At 44.5% G+C, this 19,276-nt stretch overlaps 2 protein-coding genes across 2 annotated transcripts; one reads left to right on the forward strand and one right to left on the reverse strand.

Moving 5' to 3' along the window:
* The first annotated feature begins 283 nt into the window (after positions 1 to 283).
* LOC109891775 (potassium channel subfamily K member 13-like) lies at positions 284 to 2,308 on the forward strand. The gene is made up of 3 exons (XM_020484259.2): positions 284 to 623; positions 1,236 to 1,801; positions 1,892 to 2,308. Exons 1-3 carry the CDS (start codon positions 284 to 286, stop codon positions 2,249 to 2,251), a joined length of 1,266 nt encoding a protein of 421 aa, XP_020339848.1. The 3' UTR covers positions 2,252 to 2,308.
* Positions 2,309 to 9,412: 7,104 nt separating this feature from the next.
* LOC109892101 (protein phosphatase 1A-like) lies at positions 9,413 to 18,957 on the reverse strand. Its single transcript, XM_020484518.2, has 6 exons — positions 17,916 to 18,957; positions 16,888 to 17,459; positions 10,397 to 10,514; positions 10,122 to 10,236; positions 9,929 to 9,992; positions 9,413 to 9,813 (listed from the first exon to the last, which is right to left on the reverse strand). Exons 1-6 carry the CDS (start codon positions 18,310 to 18,312, stop codon positions 9,784 to 9,786), a joined length of 1,296 nt encoding a protein of 431 aa, XP_020340107.1. The 5' UTR covers positions 18,313 to 18,957; the 3' UTR covers positions 9,413 to 9,783.
* Positions 18,958 to 19,276: the final 319 nt, after the last annotated feature.

A 19,276-nucleotide genomic window follows, 5' to 3' on the forward strand; every position in this document is an offset into this window, starting at 1 on the left:
TAGAGGTGAATGACCACTCAGGACATTACGACACATTGAGAGCGCTCTGGATGGATCAACCATCAACATCCCCTGGCATCGGGGGGCAGCTGTGTGTGTAGGTTCTCTGTGTGGGTACCCACTTTTTTGTTAGCATATTAGGGTATGTTAAGCTTGTATTTTTGTGTCTGTGCTGTAGTTTGGTGTGTGTGATGTATGTGTAGTGAGCGGTGTAAATAAGGCAGGCTCAGACAGGCAGTGTATGTTAGTGCGGTGTTGTATCTGTGCTGGGCTAGCTGCACTCATGGCTCGTAAACGGAGTGGAGGCTGCTGCCCCCGGCCGCCCTTCAATGAGGACAATGCCCGCTTCTGCCTGCTGGCAGGGCTTATCCTGCTCTACCTGCTGTGTGGGGCGGCTGTGTTCTCCGCCCTGGAGCGCCCCTCTGAGCTCCGTGCCCACCGCCTCTGGGACCAGCAGCTGGCCAACTTCACCCTGAGTCACCAGGTAAGCCTGGGAGCCTTGCACGCGCTGCTGCGACAGTATGAAGAGGCCAATGGGGCTGGGATCAGAGTGGACGCTCTTAGGCCCCGCTGGGACTTCTCTGGAGCCTTCTACTTTGTTGGCACGGTTGTGTCCACCATCGGTGAGTTGGACAGCTGCTCTGTGTGAGGGTCAGAGTCAGGGTATTTAAGATGCAAAGTTATTTGCTGTCATGTAGATGCAAACTGAACACAACTGTTTCAACAGATACACAGTATAATGTACAATATTTATTTGAGTAGATGAAGGGGATGACAAGAGAGAGGAGAGGACGCTGGGATGGGATTAGATTGATGATCGGTGAGACTCCGAGGCATTATTTGTCAAATTAGTTCAATTTCAATGTACATCTGGGCATGTGAGGTCAATTTACATTTCTGGGACTTTAGCATTTTGTTATGTGATCACTACTAATGACTGAACATTGTTAATGTTTCCATCTCATCCCTTCTTTCTCTCAGCTTCTGTTTTCATGACTCATTCAGTTTCTCTTATTTTGAGTTTGTCAACATAAAGTGTCCAGTACTGTAAAATGATGATCCCTTACTCTAATATAAATTGCATTCATGGTATGAAATGAAAAAACCTATATCAATAGCCACTCCACATTTTTTATCATCTCGACATCTAGTGCTAAGTAAGAACAAATGTAAAGGCACTTATTTGACAAACAATTGGCACATTGACCCTTCTCTTTTGTACTCTTTCCCACCAGGCTTTGGTATGAACACCCCAGCTACCATCCCTGGTAAAATATTCCTGATCTTCTACGGCCTCATCGGCTGTGCCGCCACCATCCTCTTCTTCAACCTCTTCCTGGAGAGGATCATCACCATGCTGGCCTACATCATGCGCTGGTGCCACGAGCGGAGGATGAGGCGCTCAGGGGTGGGGCCTGTGTCTGGGGTCGGGGAGCCCCGCAGTGAGGAGGACAGTCTGGAGGGTTGGAAGCCCTCTGTCTACTACGTGATGCTGATCCTGGGAGTGGCGTCTGTGCTGATCGCCTGCAGTGCCTCCTCTCTGTACTGCTCCATGGAGGACTGGAGCTACATGGACTCCCTGTACTTCTGCTTTGTGGCCTTCAGCACTATCGGCTTCGGGGACCTGGTGAGTAGCCAGAGGGAGCGTTATGAGGCCCAGGATGCCTATCGCCTGGGCAACTGTCTCTTCATCCTCATGGGCGTGTGCTGCATCTACTCCCTGTTCAACGTTATCTCCATCATCATCAAACAGACTCTCAACTGGATCCTGACCCGGCTGGCTTGCCCAGGTCGGCGCTGTCCCTGCTCTTGCCCTAAGAGGGGCCTCTGCCGGCTGCTCTGCTGCCCCTGCCTCCCTAACAAACACGCCGGCTTGAGGCCTCCACCCGCACGGCTCCGCCAGCAGCGGCTCAAACGCAACGCTGTGCAGCCCACCCCATCCCACCCCCCTGTGAGGCGACACCGCTACACAGACGCCTCGGTGGAGACAGTGTGTAACAGCGAGACAGACGCTGGGATGGGAGTGGACGGGGTCGCTGGAGGCCGGCGTCTCTCTGGGGAGATGATCTCGGTGAATGACTTCACAGCGTCCAATAAGGTGTCTCTGGCGCTGCTGCAGAAGCAGCTGTGTGAGACTGCCCACCAGGGCCCCCGTCAGAGCCACGTTCCTCGTCACAACGGCTTCTCTGGGGGGGTGGGCGCATTTGCCATCATGAACAACCGCCTGCAGGAGACCAGTGTGGACAGGTAATCACACCTGACCCCAGTCACACTAACTCACAGAAATAAAGCACTGTTTTCTGGGGGTTATTGTAATATTACCAAATGGTAGACTGGATGCTGGATCCTCTTCTGTTATTCCTAGAAAACTAGTGACGTTTCATCCTCAGAATTAGCATTGTTTGTAGATCAAAGTACAGTAGTGAAACAGAACAGTTGGATGCTACAGCTGGACATACATATTTGCCAAATGTAAATATATTCACATAAAACTCATTCGTTTTCAATGTAACTCATGTTGAGGGTAGCTAGGTTCTTAGTTCTAGACATGATGATAGCCCACAGCAGACCTCTTTTCTGTCTGACAGCTTTTCAGAATGCCAGACATTCATGATAATCACTGACAATGGTCCCTCTAAACTGCGCACTGGCGCACAGCTCCCCTCAGACTGCCGCACAGATTGAACTTCTCTCAACTTTCTAGAGTTTTCCCCTTCTGTTAACACTATCAACGTTTCGCTCTGCTGTGGGAATTGTGCTCAAATCAACGCAATATTAGCCACTTTCAATTTAACATTTCGAAACAAAATGAACTATGCAAAGCTAGATGTTATTGTAGGCAGCAGGCATTGGAGTAGGATTCTGTTGCATTGACATGCATGACAGAGGCCGTACTCTCCGCAGGCCAGTGCGCCATAACCAATCAGAGCTGTAGTAGACATATTGGCTGCATGAGGGTCGTGGGTAGATGCACTTGTTTTGAGATCAAAGCGAGAGCTGTGTAGCCACCTGCGCACATTTGTTCATATTCTTTGCTAGTTTGTGAGTTATTAGCCGAGTTATAGTGAATTCCTAGTCAACAATTTGGGTGTGGTTGCTTCCAAAATGTGTGCATTTCTAGCCATCTTTGAAAATAAAGTCAGGTAAAGAGCTTTTTTTACGTCTTAAAGGGGCAGTGTTATATTTTGAGACGGTCTTGAATAAGCTAAATAGTCAATAGGAAGAGGGTAGCATAATTTGTCTGATTCTCTGTAATAATGGTATGGGAATAACAATGAATTGTATTTTGTAAAGTGGTTTCTTGCATCAAACAACACAACTGTTCAGTCACCTTGTCTGAAGAACAAGTGGATAAACAGGTTAATGTTTTTTTCAAAAATCTTATGGAATGTAGGCCTACATTGAACAACCATGTTATGGGATGCATATTTCTCCATTGTTTTCGATGGTAGGCCACTCTGGTAGGCCTACATTATGAACAAATAGCCACAGTAGCCTACTTGGCCACTGTTAAAACTGTAACTTAAAGAAGTAAATGCACGCCAGAAGTTGCACAGAATTCTCACAATGTTCAAGTTTGCGCTCAGCAGTCCTGAAATTTGCTCAGTGACAAAAGAAATTGAGGGAACATTGATCACTGATCTCCTATTAATACACTGCTTGAATGTTCCTGTTTGGTTCAGTGGTGAGATGCAGTGGACAGATGCCTTTCATTTAAACAGCGTCTGTCTGGAGATGGGTTTGAAATGCTCAAGTGATTGGCTCAAATACAATGCTGAATGCAATCAGGCTTTGTGTGGAGTATGGAGACGTGGAGGGCCTCTTGAGAAGACCCACTGATTTATGAGAGCTTTGCAGATGTGTCCTGAGCTCCACCACAACACAATGGATTTGTATGGGGTGGTATCCGGGATCAGTGAACATAGATATGTATCCATATTATGTATATGCATCCTCGGTCACCTAATGTCTAGGCCTCTGGTAGAGAACCTGTTGAATATGTATCACAGTTGAATTGTGTTGTGTTAATTAGATAGAAAGCCCTCAGACACACAGTATGAGAGCTGTAAAAGGGAAAACAAAACCTATTCATCTTAATCAAATGTAGTCTAGCCCTGGGAAAGGTATTTATGTCAATAAACGGTATGAAAGTGTGACATCCACAATAATCTGGAGTGAGTTACGTTTTACCAATATTCTGTGCTCATTTTCACAGTGCCTAACTGGTTTGGGCCCCCTCATACCTATGCAAATATTTCCCTTAAGCATGACCTTGTTCATCCATAGTTATCTCTTTACCATTTTCCTGTACCATACCATATTATCATTACCAGTGGTGTAAAGTACTTCATTAAGTAGTCTTTGGGGGATCAAGTAGCATTTACTGGGTGACTTTTACTTGTACTTTAGGCATTTTATATTAAGGTATCTTTACTTTGACAATTTAGTACTTTTTCCACCACTGTTCATTACCAGTGGCGACCAGTCATTCAGGGCAGGTAGGGCAGAGCCTGTTTGTTTAGCTAAAAATATATATATTTATATATGTGTATATTTTTTGGTTGGCTGTTTTGCATGTTATTTTGCCATTCATTCTGGTCACATATCAGTTTGCAAACAATGTAAAAATAAACCCACATACAAACAAGGTTTCTTTCTTGCTTTCTTGAGTAAGGCAGCTCCAAAATGAAGGTGTTTCAGCCAAGCTCATGCTTTCTGAGCACTTTCTGTGGTGGATGGGCAATCAGCGGAAAATACATAGTGTAGGTGATGGTAATCTTCTCTAGCTGCACCATGATTGGCTTAGTGTTCTGTCACTCATTGGGACACTATGTCATCGCAGGATCTACAGGGAGAGCTAGGCATTTCAAGCCCCCTTGGGTGCTGCCATAGATTTAAATTAGAAGTGCCCATCGAAGAAAGCTCAAGGTCATTGGCCACAGTTAAATTCCGTCAAATCATGTTATATTTCCCGTAGCTTTGACTGGACTGATCATAACATCATACTTTCAAAATCTTAGCTATCAAGCTAGACAAGCAGTCATCATCATGAATCACATCAACAATCTACTGGCAAATCCTTTTCAATCCTTGTCATATGAAGAGAAATTATAGATAAAACGTATCAGTGCTCATCGGCCATTGGATATAAACGTTACACAACAGATCAGAAATCGCAAATTCAACAATGAGTGGTTTGGAAGGAATCAGCGGCTAACTTGGGGCTCCCGAGTGGTGCAGCTGTCTAAGGCACTGTATCTCAGTGCTAGAGGCATCACTACAGACCCCGGGTTCGATTCCATGCTGTATCACAACTGGCTGTGATTGGGAGTCCCATGGCGCGGCGCACAATTAGCCCAGCATCGGCCGGGTTAGGGTTTGGCTGGGGTAGGCCGTCATTGTAAATAATAATTTGTTCTTAACTGACTTGCCTAGTTAAATAAATGTAAAAAACTGCAAGTGTTGCAAAAAGCAATCACTATTTTTTTCCACCTGCCTGCTATTCGGTGGAGAGGGTGTGTTGTCCAAACGGGGTTAAGGATTTAAAACATCTGTCTGAAAGGATAAACATTCACACGGAACACCATGGGCCAGAAATGGTTGAATACATTGACCATACTGTCAATCCAGCATGACTTCTGCTGCGTTCAAGACAACTGGGAACTCTGACAAAAAATAAGCTCCGACTGGAAAAATAAGTTTTGAACGGTCATCCAAGTCAGAATTCCAAGTCGGAACTCGGGCCTCTTTCTAGAGCTCCGACCTGAAGGTGACTGACGTCATGATTCAACCTTGTTTTTTTCAGAGTTCCCAATTGTCTTGAAAGCACCATAAATTCAGAGAATGCCAGAAGTTGATGACAAAGTTTGATGACAAAATATTCCCACAAGAAGGACAGCACAACAACGGTGAGTCCAAAAATGTATTGTATGCTGCTGCATAAATGATGTAAAATGTATACTGTAGCTAAGCAAGAAATACTAAGCATACAGTATGTTGCATAGTAAGCTGTTAGTAGCCCATGTGCCTACTGTTCTCTTGGACGTCAAATTTGGCCTATAGCTGGGGTGCAATTTGGATATTAAAAGTGGGGGGCATAATAATAATATTTATTATCATTATTATTGTTTATCCAGCTGGATAAACACTCCAAACAGCCTACGCGACCACTCGGAGGCATCCGCACACCATTGCCTCGTTTTGTATCACATTCCAATGATAAAACTGGGGGGGGGGGACATGTCCCCCCGTCCCCAGTGAAAATTGTGCCCCTGGCCTATAGCCTGTTTTAGAGAAATGTCATAATTAAATATTGTAAGAGCTTTCTTTGTCTGCTTTTATGCCCCCTTTATTTATCCTATGGTTTTGACTTGGTGTAAAGGGAGAATACTGTAAGAACGTCCCATGTTCTGAAATCTGTCACTCTACATTTCATAAGTGCTGAACAAATAGTTATATTGACTATGTCCATCTTAGCTCGCTCATTAATGTCTTAATCGAAATGACGGATTGCCTCTGATACGCTCATCGTTCCCTTATGCCATAGTGTGTACATCTCAATTGATATAGGACTATTGCTTATATAGGTCTATCTCATTAGTAACTTATTCATCATTTTTCATTGTTTTGCTTACTTTGTGTATTATAATTAGCTCATGTGCTTTTCTTGACGAGAAGTCGATACTATATAATGTTGTTGGGTCTGTAACCATGTTTGCCAGGGACTCTTTCCATTCAAATATTTGTTTTCAGCAAAAAGTTCAGTAATAGACCCATGTAATTCCAGTTGATATTTCGTGTACTGCGCTGTAAAGGGTCAATGCGCAGCAGGTGGGACGGAGTCAGGTGCAGGACACAGAGGATGAGTAATAACGCACTTTCACTCAAGAAGACAGCAAGGGAAAACAATCCAGCTCACAAAATGGTAGCGACTGCTAAACACAGAACAAACACGCACAAAACCATGTGGGAACCAGAGGGTTAAATAGGGAATAAATAATAATGAATAATGACTTACACAAATCCACAAGGAGTCAGTAGTATCCACATTTGTTTAAGCAAGTCAGCCATATCAGCTATGTTTTTTTAAAGCAGTAAATGAGGCTGAATTAACTGTTTCTCTGACAGACAAGTCTCCGATAATAGCCAGGTGTAAGCGGTGGTAAGGATTCACTCCATGGTGCTGAAAGAAAAGCTATGCTGTTGGGACAAATTTACATGTATGTAGGCCCTAAAAGTTTGTGGGAACCTTTATTCTCCATTATAGTGCTATAATTTATTGTTTAGTGTTGTGTAGTGGCTTTGTTATTTTGTTTTGAGTTTGGCTCACCAAGATTTACATGCTAAAATCGCCACTGTCCATTACACATTTTTTCAAAGAGAAATGTGCTAAACACTCGTATTTTATCTCGAGACACAAATCCTCCTAGTGGACATGAATGAAATGGAGTCTCTTCATTGTCTGAGATTTACAGTACGTCAGTAATAATTTATTACACGAAAACATTTAATGGTCTTGCATATCAGTTAATCACATTAACTATAAAATACTTTTCATAATAAAAAAGCATTTGAGTATCCGCATGATGGAGATGTAACTGCATGTTGTGGTGCTCTCTGGTAAATCCTAAACAAGTTCTTAGTCACATAATCTTTATTCTGTCTGAAAACAGTCAGAACATGTAATGTCTAAACAGTATGTAAGTAAAGCACATACTCATTTAAATCACATTTGATAATATATTAACAAATTCATGGATCTACTGACCATTCTTGGGTTTGTCTTGGTCATATCACTGTAACATGTTAAATCTAATGTCATCAAGGTAAGTAATGCAGCACAGTACAGGTCATGCAAATCATACCAAACAGAGGACTGAGAGAGAGAGAGGTTTGATGACTCTTAAAACTAAACATCAACCTGAAATCCGTAAATAAATGTTTTTAGAATTTGACATTGTTATAGATATTATTGGATGAATATACAGTGGGGAGAGTTTCCAACAAAGCATGTAGAGGTCTGTAATTTTTATCATAGGTACACTTCAACTGTGAGAGACGGAATCTAAAACAAAAATCCAGAAAATGATTTTTAAGTAATTTATTTGCATTTTATTGCATGACATAAGTATTTGATACATCAGAAAAGCAGAACTTAATATTTGGCACAGAAACCTTTGTTTGCAATTACAGAGATCATATGTTTCCTGTAGTTCTTGACCAGGTTTGCACACACTGCAGCAGGGATTTTGGCCCACTCCTCCATACAGACCTTCTCCAGTTCCTTCAGGTTTCGTGGGCTGTCGCTGGGCAATACAGACTTTCAGCTCACTCCAAAGATTTTCTATTGGGTTCAGGTCTGGAGACTGGCTAGACCACTCCAGGACCTTGAGATGCTTCTTACGGAGCCACTCCTTAGTTGCCCTGGCTGTGTGTTTTGGGTCGTTGTCATGCTGGAAGACCCAGCCACGACCCATCTTCAATGCTCTTACTGAGGGAAGGAGGTTGTTGGCCAAGATCTTGCGATACATGGCCCCATCCATCCTCCCCTCAATACGGTGCAGTCGTCCTGTCTCCTTTGCAGAAAAGCATCCCCAAAGAATGATGTTTCCACCTCCATGCTTCACGGTTGGGATGGTGTTCTTGGGGTTGTACTCATCCTTCCTCTATTTTTGTCTCATCAGACCACATGACCTTCTCCCATTCCTCCTCTGGATCATCCAGATGGTCATTGGCAAACTTCAGACAGACCTGGACATGCGCTGGCTTGAGCAGGGGGACCTTGCGTGCGCTGCAGGATTTTAATCCATGACGGCGTAGTGTGTTACTAATGGTTTTCTTTGAGACTGTGGTCCCAGCTCTCTTCAGGTCATTGACCAGGTCCTGCCGTGTAGTTCTGGGCTGATCCCTCACCTTCCTCATGATCATTGATGCCCCACGAGGTGAGATCTTGCATGGAGCCCCAGACCGAGGGTGATTGACCGTCATCTTGAACTTCAATTTTCTAATAATTGTTCCAACAGTTGTTGCCTTCTCACCAAGCTGCTTGCCTATTGTCCTGTAGCCCATCCCAGCCTTGTGCAGGTCTACAATTTTATCCCTGATGTCCTTACACAGCTTCCTGGTCTTGGCCATTGTGGAAAGGTTGGAGTCTGTTTGATTGAGTGTGTGGACAGGTGTCTTTTATACAGGTAACGAGTTCAAACAGGTGCAGATAATACACGTAATGAGTGGAGAACAGGAGGGCTTCTTAAAGAAAAACTAACAGGTCTGTGAGAGCCGGAATTCTTACTGGTTGGTAGGTGATCAAATACTTATGTCATGCAATAAAATGCAAATTAATTACTTAAAAATCATACAGTGATTTTCTGGATTTTTGTTTTAGATTCCTTCTCTCACAGTTGAAGTGTACCTATGATAAAAATTACAGACCTCTACATGCTTTGTAAGTGGGAAACCTGCAAAATCGGCAGTGTATCAAATACTTGTTCTCCCCACTGTATATCAGATGGTTTGTCAACTACTGAATCATATCGCTTAGCCAGAATCTCAGTGTTTCAAAGCGCCAGGTCCTATAAAATAAAATGTTCCCCATATTGTATAAATATAAAATCTATAGTTTCAGCTTTCACAAATTGCGTTGTACTTGTTACATCAGGATTTTACTTGGCGTGAGGGATGAGAGACAAAATTCCTTTTGTGATTGGTTGAATTGCAACATAATGAAAACAGTTTTTTTTTGGCATTGATTGTCTTCCAGAGACGTTTCCCAAACGACAGAACCTAGACGAGCTTCTCAGAACCACCAAGCCCCTGGAGAAAAATGTAGACTGCTGTGAGGTGATTGTGCATACATTCTGACAAAGTCTGAGATTATATAGTTTTGGTATAGTAACTGAGACAGTTTGATATAAATACAAACCCTTACATTAGGTGTAGTAGGATTGTGTGCCTCTTTCTTTTCGTAATAGGCGGAGATGATACAGTTCCTTCTGCAACACACAGGAAACAGGTTTGAGGACAAGCAGTTTCTCTACTCAGATGATCCTTACTGCACTTTGTTATTTAGTACCTCTTGTACTGTAATGAACTTTTAGCACCATGCATTCAGATGAATTTACTTGCTCTGCAGACCGCCTCCAGGTGGTAAGCCTGGGACATCAGTGTTTGCCAGAACAGTAAGGACAGAGAACAGGTCAGGCTCCTTCCCCTGAGTACTCAGTTCCTCATAAATCTCTATCAAAGGAAGAGGGCAGTAGTTACAAACAAAACAATGATTAAAATGCCCTCTCTCAGGGGCAATTAACTATAGCAGTGTAAATCCTGTTGTAAACTCATGGATAAACTGAAGTGGGGGAATATAAGTATGCACACAACGACTGCCACATCACTGCACCTGCCACTTTGGACTCCAGCAGGTCTTCCAGCTCTGCCTCCTGGTGTATTGCTTCTGCTGAGAGCTGGGGGGCGCCAGGGAAGCAGACCAAGATGATACTGATATTGTCCAGACTGCCCTGCAGAGGAGAACAAGCCAACCAAGATTAGTAGCTACAGTTACAGTACACAGAGATGACCTCATGTTAGGGTACAGTACAGACCTGACATGAGTACGTCTTACGTTTGTAAACAGGGTTGACTGTCATTAGTGAATCTTAGTGATGTATGCTGACCTCTGAACAGAGTGTGCGATAGGATAATCTTTCCAACCATTATGATAATGGTGAAAATCACCTGCGCTGTAGATGTTGTTGTTGGTCAAGTGCCAAATCAGATGAGTGCCAAACAAGGCTTACTAGAAAGCTACTAGCAGGATTACAACAGACGCCTGCTCTGAGGGCAGGTGCTAAGTAGTGACCTTTGACCTCAAATTACGACCACTTCTCTTCTGTATTCATCTGATCCTTACGAAATAAGGCCCCTTTTGTCGAAGAGGTCACCCATTCACAACTGATAGTAGGTGTGTTAGAATAGATTGTTAGCCACAGGTAGCTGTTTTCAGTGACTGATGTTAGTCGTTGGTGACTGTGTTGGCTTTAGATTATGTGTGTCTGTCTGTAAGATGTGAGCAAGCAGCATTGGCTTCCCTGATGTGACCTGAGTGGGCCAATATAAGTCTAATGTACCAATGCTGTAGGCAACCTTAGCCTTTGTTTAACACTGGTCGTCCACACAGCAAAGCTAAAGCACTGTGTCTCCTTTCAGGAACATGAATAGCCTACTTCCTCCTTCATGCAGAACTGAACTGATTCTCAAAATGATTACTAAGGTGAAGTGTGGTGAAGTGTGTGAGAGGGTTAGAAACTGTGACATTGTCAGGTTGTTGGGTAGCACCTCTAAACTAGAACACTGTTATACAACCACAAGCCAGCCCAGCTCAGCTCACTTAGCCTGTGTACACACAGAGTATGTGTTTAATGGGTGTGTGCTGGTGTGTATGTGTTTGTAAAGGTCTTGTGGCACCACACATTCAATTCCAAGTAGTCTGTCTAAACCTGCTGGTATATCCTCAAAAATCGTATTTCTTATCGCCATTTTTGACGCCATTTCCGGTCACAACTTGCAGACTCGTTTAAGTGTTGCTGTGCGTTTTGTTGCCAACCTTACTTTGCTACCTGACAACTTTACGGTTTTTACTTTTTAATAACCGTTTATATTTTTTGTTTTTCCATCAATTTTTTTATATTTTTTTACCCCGGACGCTTTATCTGGACGTGGTTCGTCAGGACCTCCAACAGCCGAAGCTAAGTAGTAACATTAACATGATGCCTTCTAATTGCAGTTGTTGTACTCATAATATACAGGAGAACGATCGCCTTACGGCGAGGATAGCTGTGCTACAAGCCCAGCTTCAGTCGCAATCGTTGGGCAAGGGAAATTTCAGTGTAGGAAAGGATGAAACAGCGTCTGTGCCACCAGTAAGTAGAGATAGTAACGTTAGTATAAACCCCCTCGCACGGTCCCCGCAGCCGGACAACTTTCTCACGGTTTCTGGAGGGAAATGCTGTAGGAACGCTCAACCGGGTGTCGCTCATTCAGCAGACAGAAACTTTCAACCGGTTTTCCCCATTAAGCAACGAGTCGGAGCCAGATGCCGAGCCTTCTCTGGTCTCTACTCCTCCCGTTACGGGGTCTGAGACGCCGAAGCTTCCCACCATTAGATCTGACAAATTGAAAACTCTAGTCATTGGCGACTCCATTACCCGCAGTATTAGACTTAAAACGAATCATCCAGCGATCATACACTGTTTACCAGGGGGCAGGGCTACCGACGTTAAGGCTAATCTGAAGATGGTGCTGGCTAAAGCTAAAACTGGCGAGTGTAGAGAGTACAGAGATATTGTTATCCATGTCAGCACCAACGATGTTAGGATGAAACAGTGAGAGATCACCAAGCGCAACATAGCTTCAGCGTGTAAATCACCTAGAAAGATGTGTCGGCATCGAGTAATTGTCTCTGGCCCCCTCCCAGTTAGGGGGAGTGATGAGTCTCACAACTCAATCGCTGGTTGAAAACTGTTTTCTGCCCCTCCCAAAAGATAGAATCTGTAGATAATTGGCCCTCTTTCTGGGACTCACCCACAAACAGGACCAAGCCTGACCTGCTGAGGAGTGACGGACTCCATGCTAGCTGGAGGGGTGCTCTCATCTTATCTATCAACATAGACAGGGCTCTAACTCCTCTAGCTCCACAATGAAATAGGGTGCAGGTCAGGCAGCAGGCTGTTAGCCAGCCTGCCAGCATAGTGGAGTCTGCCACTAGCACAGTCAGTGTAGTCAGCTCAGCTATCCCCATTGAGACCGTGTCTGTGCCTCGACCTAGGTTGGGCAAAACTAAACATGGCGGTGTTCGCCTTAGCAATCTCACTAGGATAAAGACCTCCTCCATTCCTGTCATTATTGAAAGAGATCATGATACCTCACATCTCAAAATAGGGCTACTTAATGTTAGATCCCTTACTTCAAAGGCAATTATAGTCAATGAACTAATCACTGATCTTGATGTGATTGGCCTGACTGAAACATGGCTTAAGCCTGATGAATTTACTGTGTTAAATGAGGCCTCACCTCCTGGCTACACACTAGTGACCATATCCCCCGTGCATCCCGCAAAGGCGGAGGTGTTGCTAACATTTACGATAGCAAATTTCAATTTACAAAAAAATAAGACATTTTCGTCTTTTGAGCTTCTAGTCATGAAATCTATGCAGCCTACTCAATCACTTTTTATAGCTACTGTTTACAGGCCTCCTGGGCCATATACAGCGTTCCTCATTGAGTTCCCTGAATTCCTATCGGACCTTGTAGTCATAGCAGATAATATTCTAATCTTTGGTGACTTTAATATTCACATGGAAAAGTCCACAGACACACTCCAAAAGGCTTTCGGAGCCATCATCGACTCAGTGGGTTTTGTCCAACATGTCTCTGGACCTACTCACTGTCACAGTCATACTCTGGACCTAGTTTTGTCCCATGGAATAAATGTTGTGGATCTTAATGTTTTTCCTCATAATCCTGGACTATCGGACCATTACGTTTGCAATTGCAACAAATAATCTGCTCAGACCCCAACTAAGGAACATCAAAAGTCGTGCTATAAATTCATAGACAACACAAAGATTCCTTGATGTCCTTCCAGACTCCCTCTTTCTACCCAAGGACGCCAGAGGACAAAAATCAGTTAACCACCTAACTGAGGAACTCAATTTAAACTTGCGCAATACCCTAGATGCAGTTGCACCCCTAATAACTAAAAACATTTCTCATAAGAAACTAGCTCCCTGGTATACAGAAAATACCCGAGCTCTGAAGCAAGCTTCCAGAAAATTGGAACGGAAATGTCGCCACACCAAACTGGAAGTCTTCCGATTAGCTTGGAAAGACAGTACCGTGCAGTATCGAAGAGCCCTTACTGCTGCTCGATCATCCTATTTTTCCAACTTAATTGAGCAAAATAAGAACAATCCGAAATTCCTTTTTGATACTGTCGCAAAGCTAACTAAAAAGCAGCATTCCCCAAGAGAGGATGGCTTTCACTTCAGCAGTAATAAATTCATGAACTTCTTTGAAAAAAAGATCATGATTATTAGAAAGCAAATTACGGACTCATCTTTAAATCTGCGTATTCCTTCAAAGCTCAGTTTTCCTGAGTCTGCACAACTCTGCCAGGACCTAGGATCAAGAGAGACACTCAAGAGTTTTAGTACTACATCTCTTGACACAATGATGAAAATAATCATGGCCTCTAAACCTTCAAGCTGCATACTGGACCCTATTCCAACTAAACTACTGAAAGAGCTGCTTCCTGTGCTTGGCCCTCCTATGTTGAACATAATAAACAGCTCTCTATCCACCGGATGTGTACCAAACTCACTAAAAGTGGCAGTAATAAAGCCTCTCTTGAAAAAGCCTAACCTTGACCCAGAAAATATAAAAAACTATCGGCCTATATCGAATCTTCCATTCCTCTCAAAAAGTTTAGAAAAGGCTGTTGCGCAGCAACTCACTGCCTTCCTGAAGACAAACAATGTATACGAAATGCTTCAGTCTGGTTTTAGACCCCATCATAGCACTGAGACTGCACTTGTGAAGGTGGTAAATGACCTTTTAATGGCATCAGACCGAGGCTCTGCATCTGTCCTCGTGCTCCTAGACCTTAGTGCTGCTTTTGATACCATCGATCACCACATTCTTTTGGAGAGATTGGAAACCCAAATTGGTCTACACGGACAAGTTCTGGCCTGGTTTATCTGTCGGAAAGATATCAGTTTGTCTCTGTGAATGGTTTGTCCTCTGACAAATCAACTGTAAATTTTGGTGTTCCTCAAGGTTCCGTTTTAGGACCACTATTGTTTTCACTATATATTTTACCTCTTGGGGATGTCATTCGAAAACATAATGTTAACTTTCACTGCTATGCGGATGACACACAGCTGTACATTTCAATGAAACATGGTGAAGCCCCAAAATTGCCCTCACTAGAAGCATGTGTTTCAGACATAAGGAAGTGGATGGCTGCAAACTTTCTACTTTTAAACTCGGACAAAACAGAGATGCTTGTTTTAGGCCCCAAGAAGAACATATCAAGACTGTTTCAAGGACAGCTTTTTTCCATCTACGTAACATTGCAAAAATCAGAAACTTTCTGTCCAAAAATGATGCAGAAAAATGTATCCATGCTTTTGTCACTTCTAGGTTAGACTACTGCAATGCTCTACTTTCAGGCTACCCGGATAAAGCACTAAATAAACTTCAGTTAGTGCTAAATACGGCTGCTAGAATCCTGACTAGAACCCAAAAAATTGATCATATTACTCCAGTGCTAGCCTCTCTACACTGGCTTCCTGTCAAGGCAAGGGCTGATTTCAAGGTTTTACTGCTAACCTACAAAGCATTACATGGGCTTGCTCCTACCTATCTCTCTAATTTGGTCCTGCCGTACATACCTACACGTACGCTATGGTCACAAGACGCAGGCCTCCTAATTGTCCCTAAAATTTCTAAGCAAACAGCTGGAGGCAGGGCTTTCTCCTATAGAGCTCCATTTTTATGGAATGGTCTGCCTACCCATGTGAGAGTCGCAAACTCGGTCTCAACCTTTAAGTCTTTACTGAAGACTCATCTCTTCAGTGGGTCATATGATTGAGTGTAGTCTGGCCCAGGAGTGTGAAGGTGAACGGAAAGGCTCTGGAGCAACGAACCGCCCTTGCTGTCTCTGCCTGGCCGGTTCCCCTCTTTCCACTGGGATTCTCTGCCTCTAACCTTATTACAGGGGCTGAGTCACTGGCTTACTAGGGCTTATTCATACCGTCCCTAGGAGGGGTGCGTCACTTGAGTGGGTTGAGTCACTGATGTGATCTTCCTGTCTGGGTTGCACCCCCCCCCCCCCATCTTTGTGGGCTATACTCGGCCTTGTCCCAGGATGGTAAGTTGGTGGTTGAAGATATCCCTCTAGTGGTGTGGGGGCTGTGCTTTGGCAAAGTGGGTGGGGTTATATCCTTCCTGTTTGGCCCTGTCCTTTGGTGTCATCGGATGGGGCCACAGTGTTTCCTGATCCCTCCTGTCTCAGCCTCCAGTATTTATGCTGCAGTAGTTTATGTGTTGTGGGGGTTAGGGTCAGTTTGTTATATCTAGAGTACTTCTCCTGTCCTATACGGTGTCCTGTGTGAATTTAAGTATGCTCTCTCTAATTCTCTCTTTCTTTCGCTCTCTCGGGGGACCTGAGCCCTAGGACCATGCCTCAGGACTACCTGACATGATGCATTGCTGTCCCCAGTCCACCTGGCCGTGCTGCTGCTCCAGTTTCAACTGTTCTGCCTGTGATTATTATTATTTGACCATGCTGGTCATTTATGAACATTTGAACATCTTGGCCATGTTCTGTTATAATCTCCACCCGGCACAGCCAGAAGAGGACTGGCCACCCCACATAGCCTGGTTCCTCTCTAGGTTTCTTCCTAGGTTTTGGCCTTTCTAGGGAGTTTTTTCTAGCCACCGTGCTTCTACACCTGCATTGCCTGCTGTTTGGGGTTTTAGGCTGGGTTTCTGTACAGCGCTTTGAAATATCAGCTGATGTACGAAGGGCTATATAAATAAATTTGATTTGATTTGATGATTATTTCACAGGATTAAGATTATGAAATAGAAAATAAAGCCTCTGCTAAAATAATGTAATCACAGATTGTTTAACTAACAGCATGTCCGTGTGGCTCATGTTTAACCAGATCAGAGAATGTTGCCCTGTCTACATTAAGGAAAGTGCATCCACATTTTGACAGCGAATTGATACACTTATGCTCCAACATGTACATGTAGGGATTATTTATAAAGGTCACTGATGGTCCAAATGCACTGATCTACAGGTGATCTATGACCATGAGTACTGACCTTGTAGAGGCAGAGGTCAATGACCTGGGAACAGACATCTCTGAGGTCAGTGCAGACGCGCAGCCGACTCTGGATGAAGGCACATAGCTCCTCGTTGGAGACCGTGTCCCACACCCCATCACAGGCCAGCACCAGAAACTCATCCCCGGGCGACCGCTCCACCACACACACCTCTGGCTCCGGAGACACCATCTGTTGGGTGGGCGGCCGGTTCACTGTCCCCTTGTAGCTGAAGTCCCCCAGGGCTCGGGACACGGCCAAGGAGCCGTTGATGCGCTGCAGGGACACGGAGCCGCCGGCGCTCTCGATACGCTCCCTCTCCAGAGGGCTGTAGGGCTTGTGGTCCTCAGTGGAGAAGCACACCTGCCCTGCCTGGCACAGCATGGCACGCGAGTCTCCACAGTTGGCGAAGTAGATGTATCGTGGTGAGATGAGTGTGGAGGTCACGGTGGTGCCACCCCGCTCCCAGCCCTCACGGCGGGCTGCAGTCAGCAGGTGTTTGTCTGTGTGTAGGAAGCCATCTGTGAAGCTCCCTCTCACCCGATCAGGGTGGTCCTCTGGCCCGATCCCTCCTACAAGACACAGACAGTACAGTAAGTACACCCATGCAGTAAGTATAAATAGGCAGTAAGTACACAAGCAGTAAGTACACACAGGAAGTTAGTTCACAGTGCACACAGGCAGTATTATTTTAAATGGTGTTATTAATTTATATACATAATTTATATAACCACATCAACACTGGCAAGATAAAATGGCAGTCACCAGTAATATTCTTCTAAAATGTAGTGATCTTTTATAGTTATTACCAGGTATAAACCTCTCTCTAACACACTATTCAATACATATTTGAGGAGTCACATGCTTTACTCCTAAGAGTATAATGCTGCATATAAATATCTGCTCTCGAATGAGCCATCATTGTATCAAGATCTGTTCATGCATCTATTTTGAAGCAAGCATCTTTTTAAACTAAGAGATAAAACTGGCTGGTAAGTAACATGATAAGTCTGTCAAGTTTTCTTCACCTGTAGCTAGGACCTGATCCAGCAGGTGCTGTGAAACGTACTGTGCCACTTTGTTTCCCGCGTGCCCATCAAACACAGCAAAGAAGCTCCAGTCTGCCAGCCCTGTGCCCAGCTGAGGCACACAGTTGTGGTAGTCCTCCATGTTTGCCCTCCAGCCCTGCATGCTGCACAGAGCGTAGGTCAGGCCCCAGCAGGAGCAACCCTCCTCAGTCAACTTGTCCAGGATGGGACGGTCCAGGTAGGGGCTGGGGATCACCTCCTCTCTTTCCCCGTCTGTGTGCTCTGCCCCTCCATACCCCCCCCCTTTGAAGAAGGAGCTGACCCTCTTCTCTGTCACCTTCACCAGCTGCCGGACAAATGCAGGCATCTCCATGCTCCCCTTCCGTGCAGTCCTCATGGCTACAGCAGCTGACAGTGTGGACTGGGCGTCTTCTCTCCCTCCTGTGGGCCGTTGGCTAGGCCTGTGCCCTGCTGTGTGCTGCCTGTATAGGCCCGTTGCTCCAGGCCTCTCAGAGTATGGGTGCCCAGGTTGATGCTGTTGGTCTGGCTGACATATTTTCTCTGTGTTGATGCTTCTAGCTGCTCACCCCCCTCTCTCTCTTCTCTCTTCCTGTTCTCTCTGGAAATCTCACTGATCTGCACTCTCTCCCATTTTTATATCTTCTCTGTCTTTGTTAGCGCTGCCTCTACTCTGTTGTCTTTTGATTTCACCTTCTCTATCTTTTTTCATAGCTCTTCCCTTTCTCCATATTTTCGCTAGCCTTGTTATTTTCACTGCCTCCTCTGTGATTGCTTGGCTATTTATGTTCACCAATCCCAGAGCAGCATAGCTCATCCATGTCATGCATGCACTGTCACTCTCCCTCTCTCCCTGCCTGTCTTCCTATCTGTGCCTCTGTTTTTCATTCCTCCCCTTCCAGCTCTCTGCTAATCTCAACCTTTAATGAGTCTGGATTATCAAGCTTCTACGCCTGCAGATTAGAGGAGTGTCAGCCTTTTATAATATCAGCACAGACAGCATGTGAGAGGGTGGAACTGGGAGAGAGAGAGGGAGGGACTGGGAGTAAGGAAGTGAAGGAGGCAGGGAAAGAGAGACACAGGAAGAGAGAGCGAAAGAAGGCTAATTTACATTATGCATTGATGCTCCCTTTGAAACCCATTATGAGCCATGCATGCGGTGGTTCATTTTTTGTGTTTTACTTTGCCTTAAGCTGAATCTGTGAATGACGCACTTAGCTCTGGCCTTGGCCAGTATTCATTTAGAACTTTCCTGACACTATTCATACCCATTATTCATATGCAAATAAATACTGAACCCTGGTGTAGACTAGATTTGATTGATTCAAATCAAATCAAATGTT

This window comes from Oncorhynchus kisutch, linkage group LG6 (assembly GCF_002021735.2).
Source record: "Oncorhynchus kisutch isolate 150728-3 linkage group LG6, Okis_V2, whole genome shotgun sequence".
NCBI lineage: Eukaryota > Metazoa > Chordata > Actinopteri > Salmoniformes > Salmonidae > Oncorhynchus > Oncorhynchus kisutch.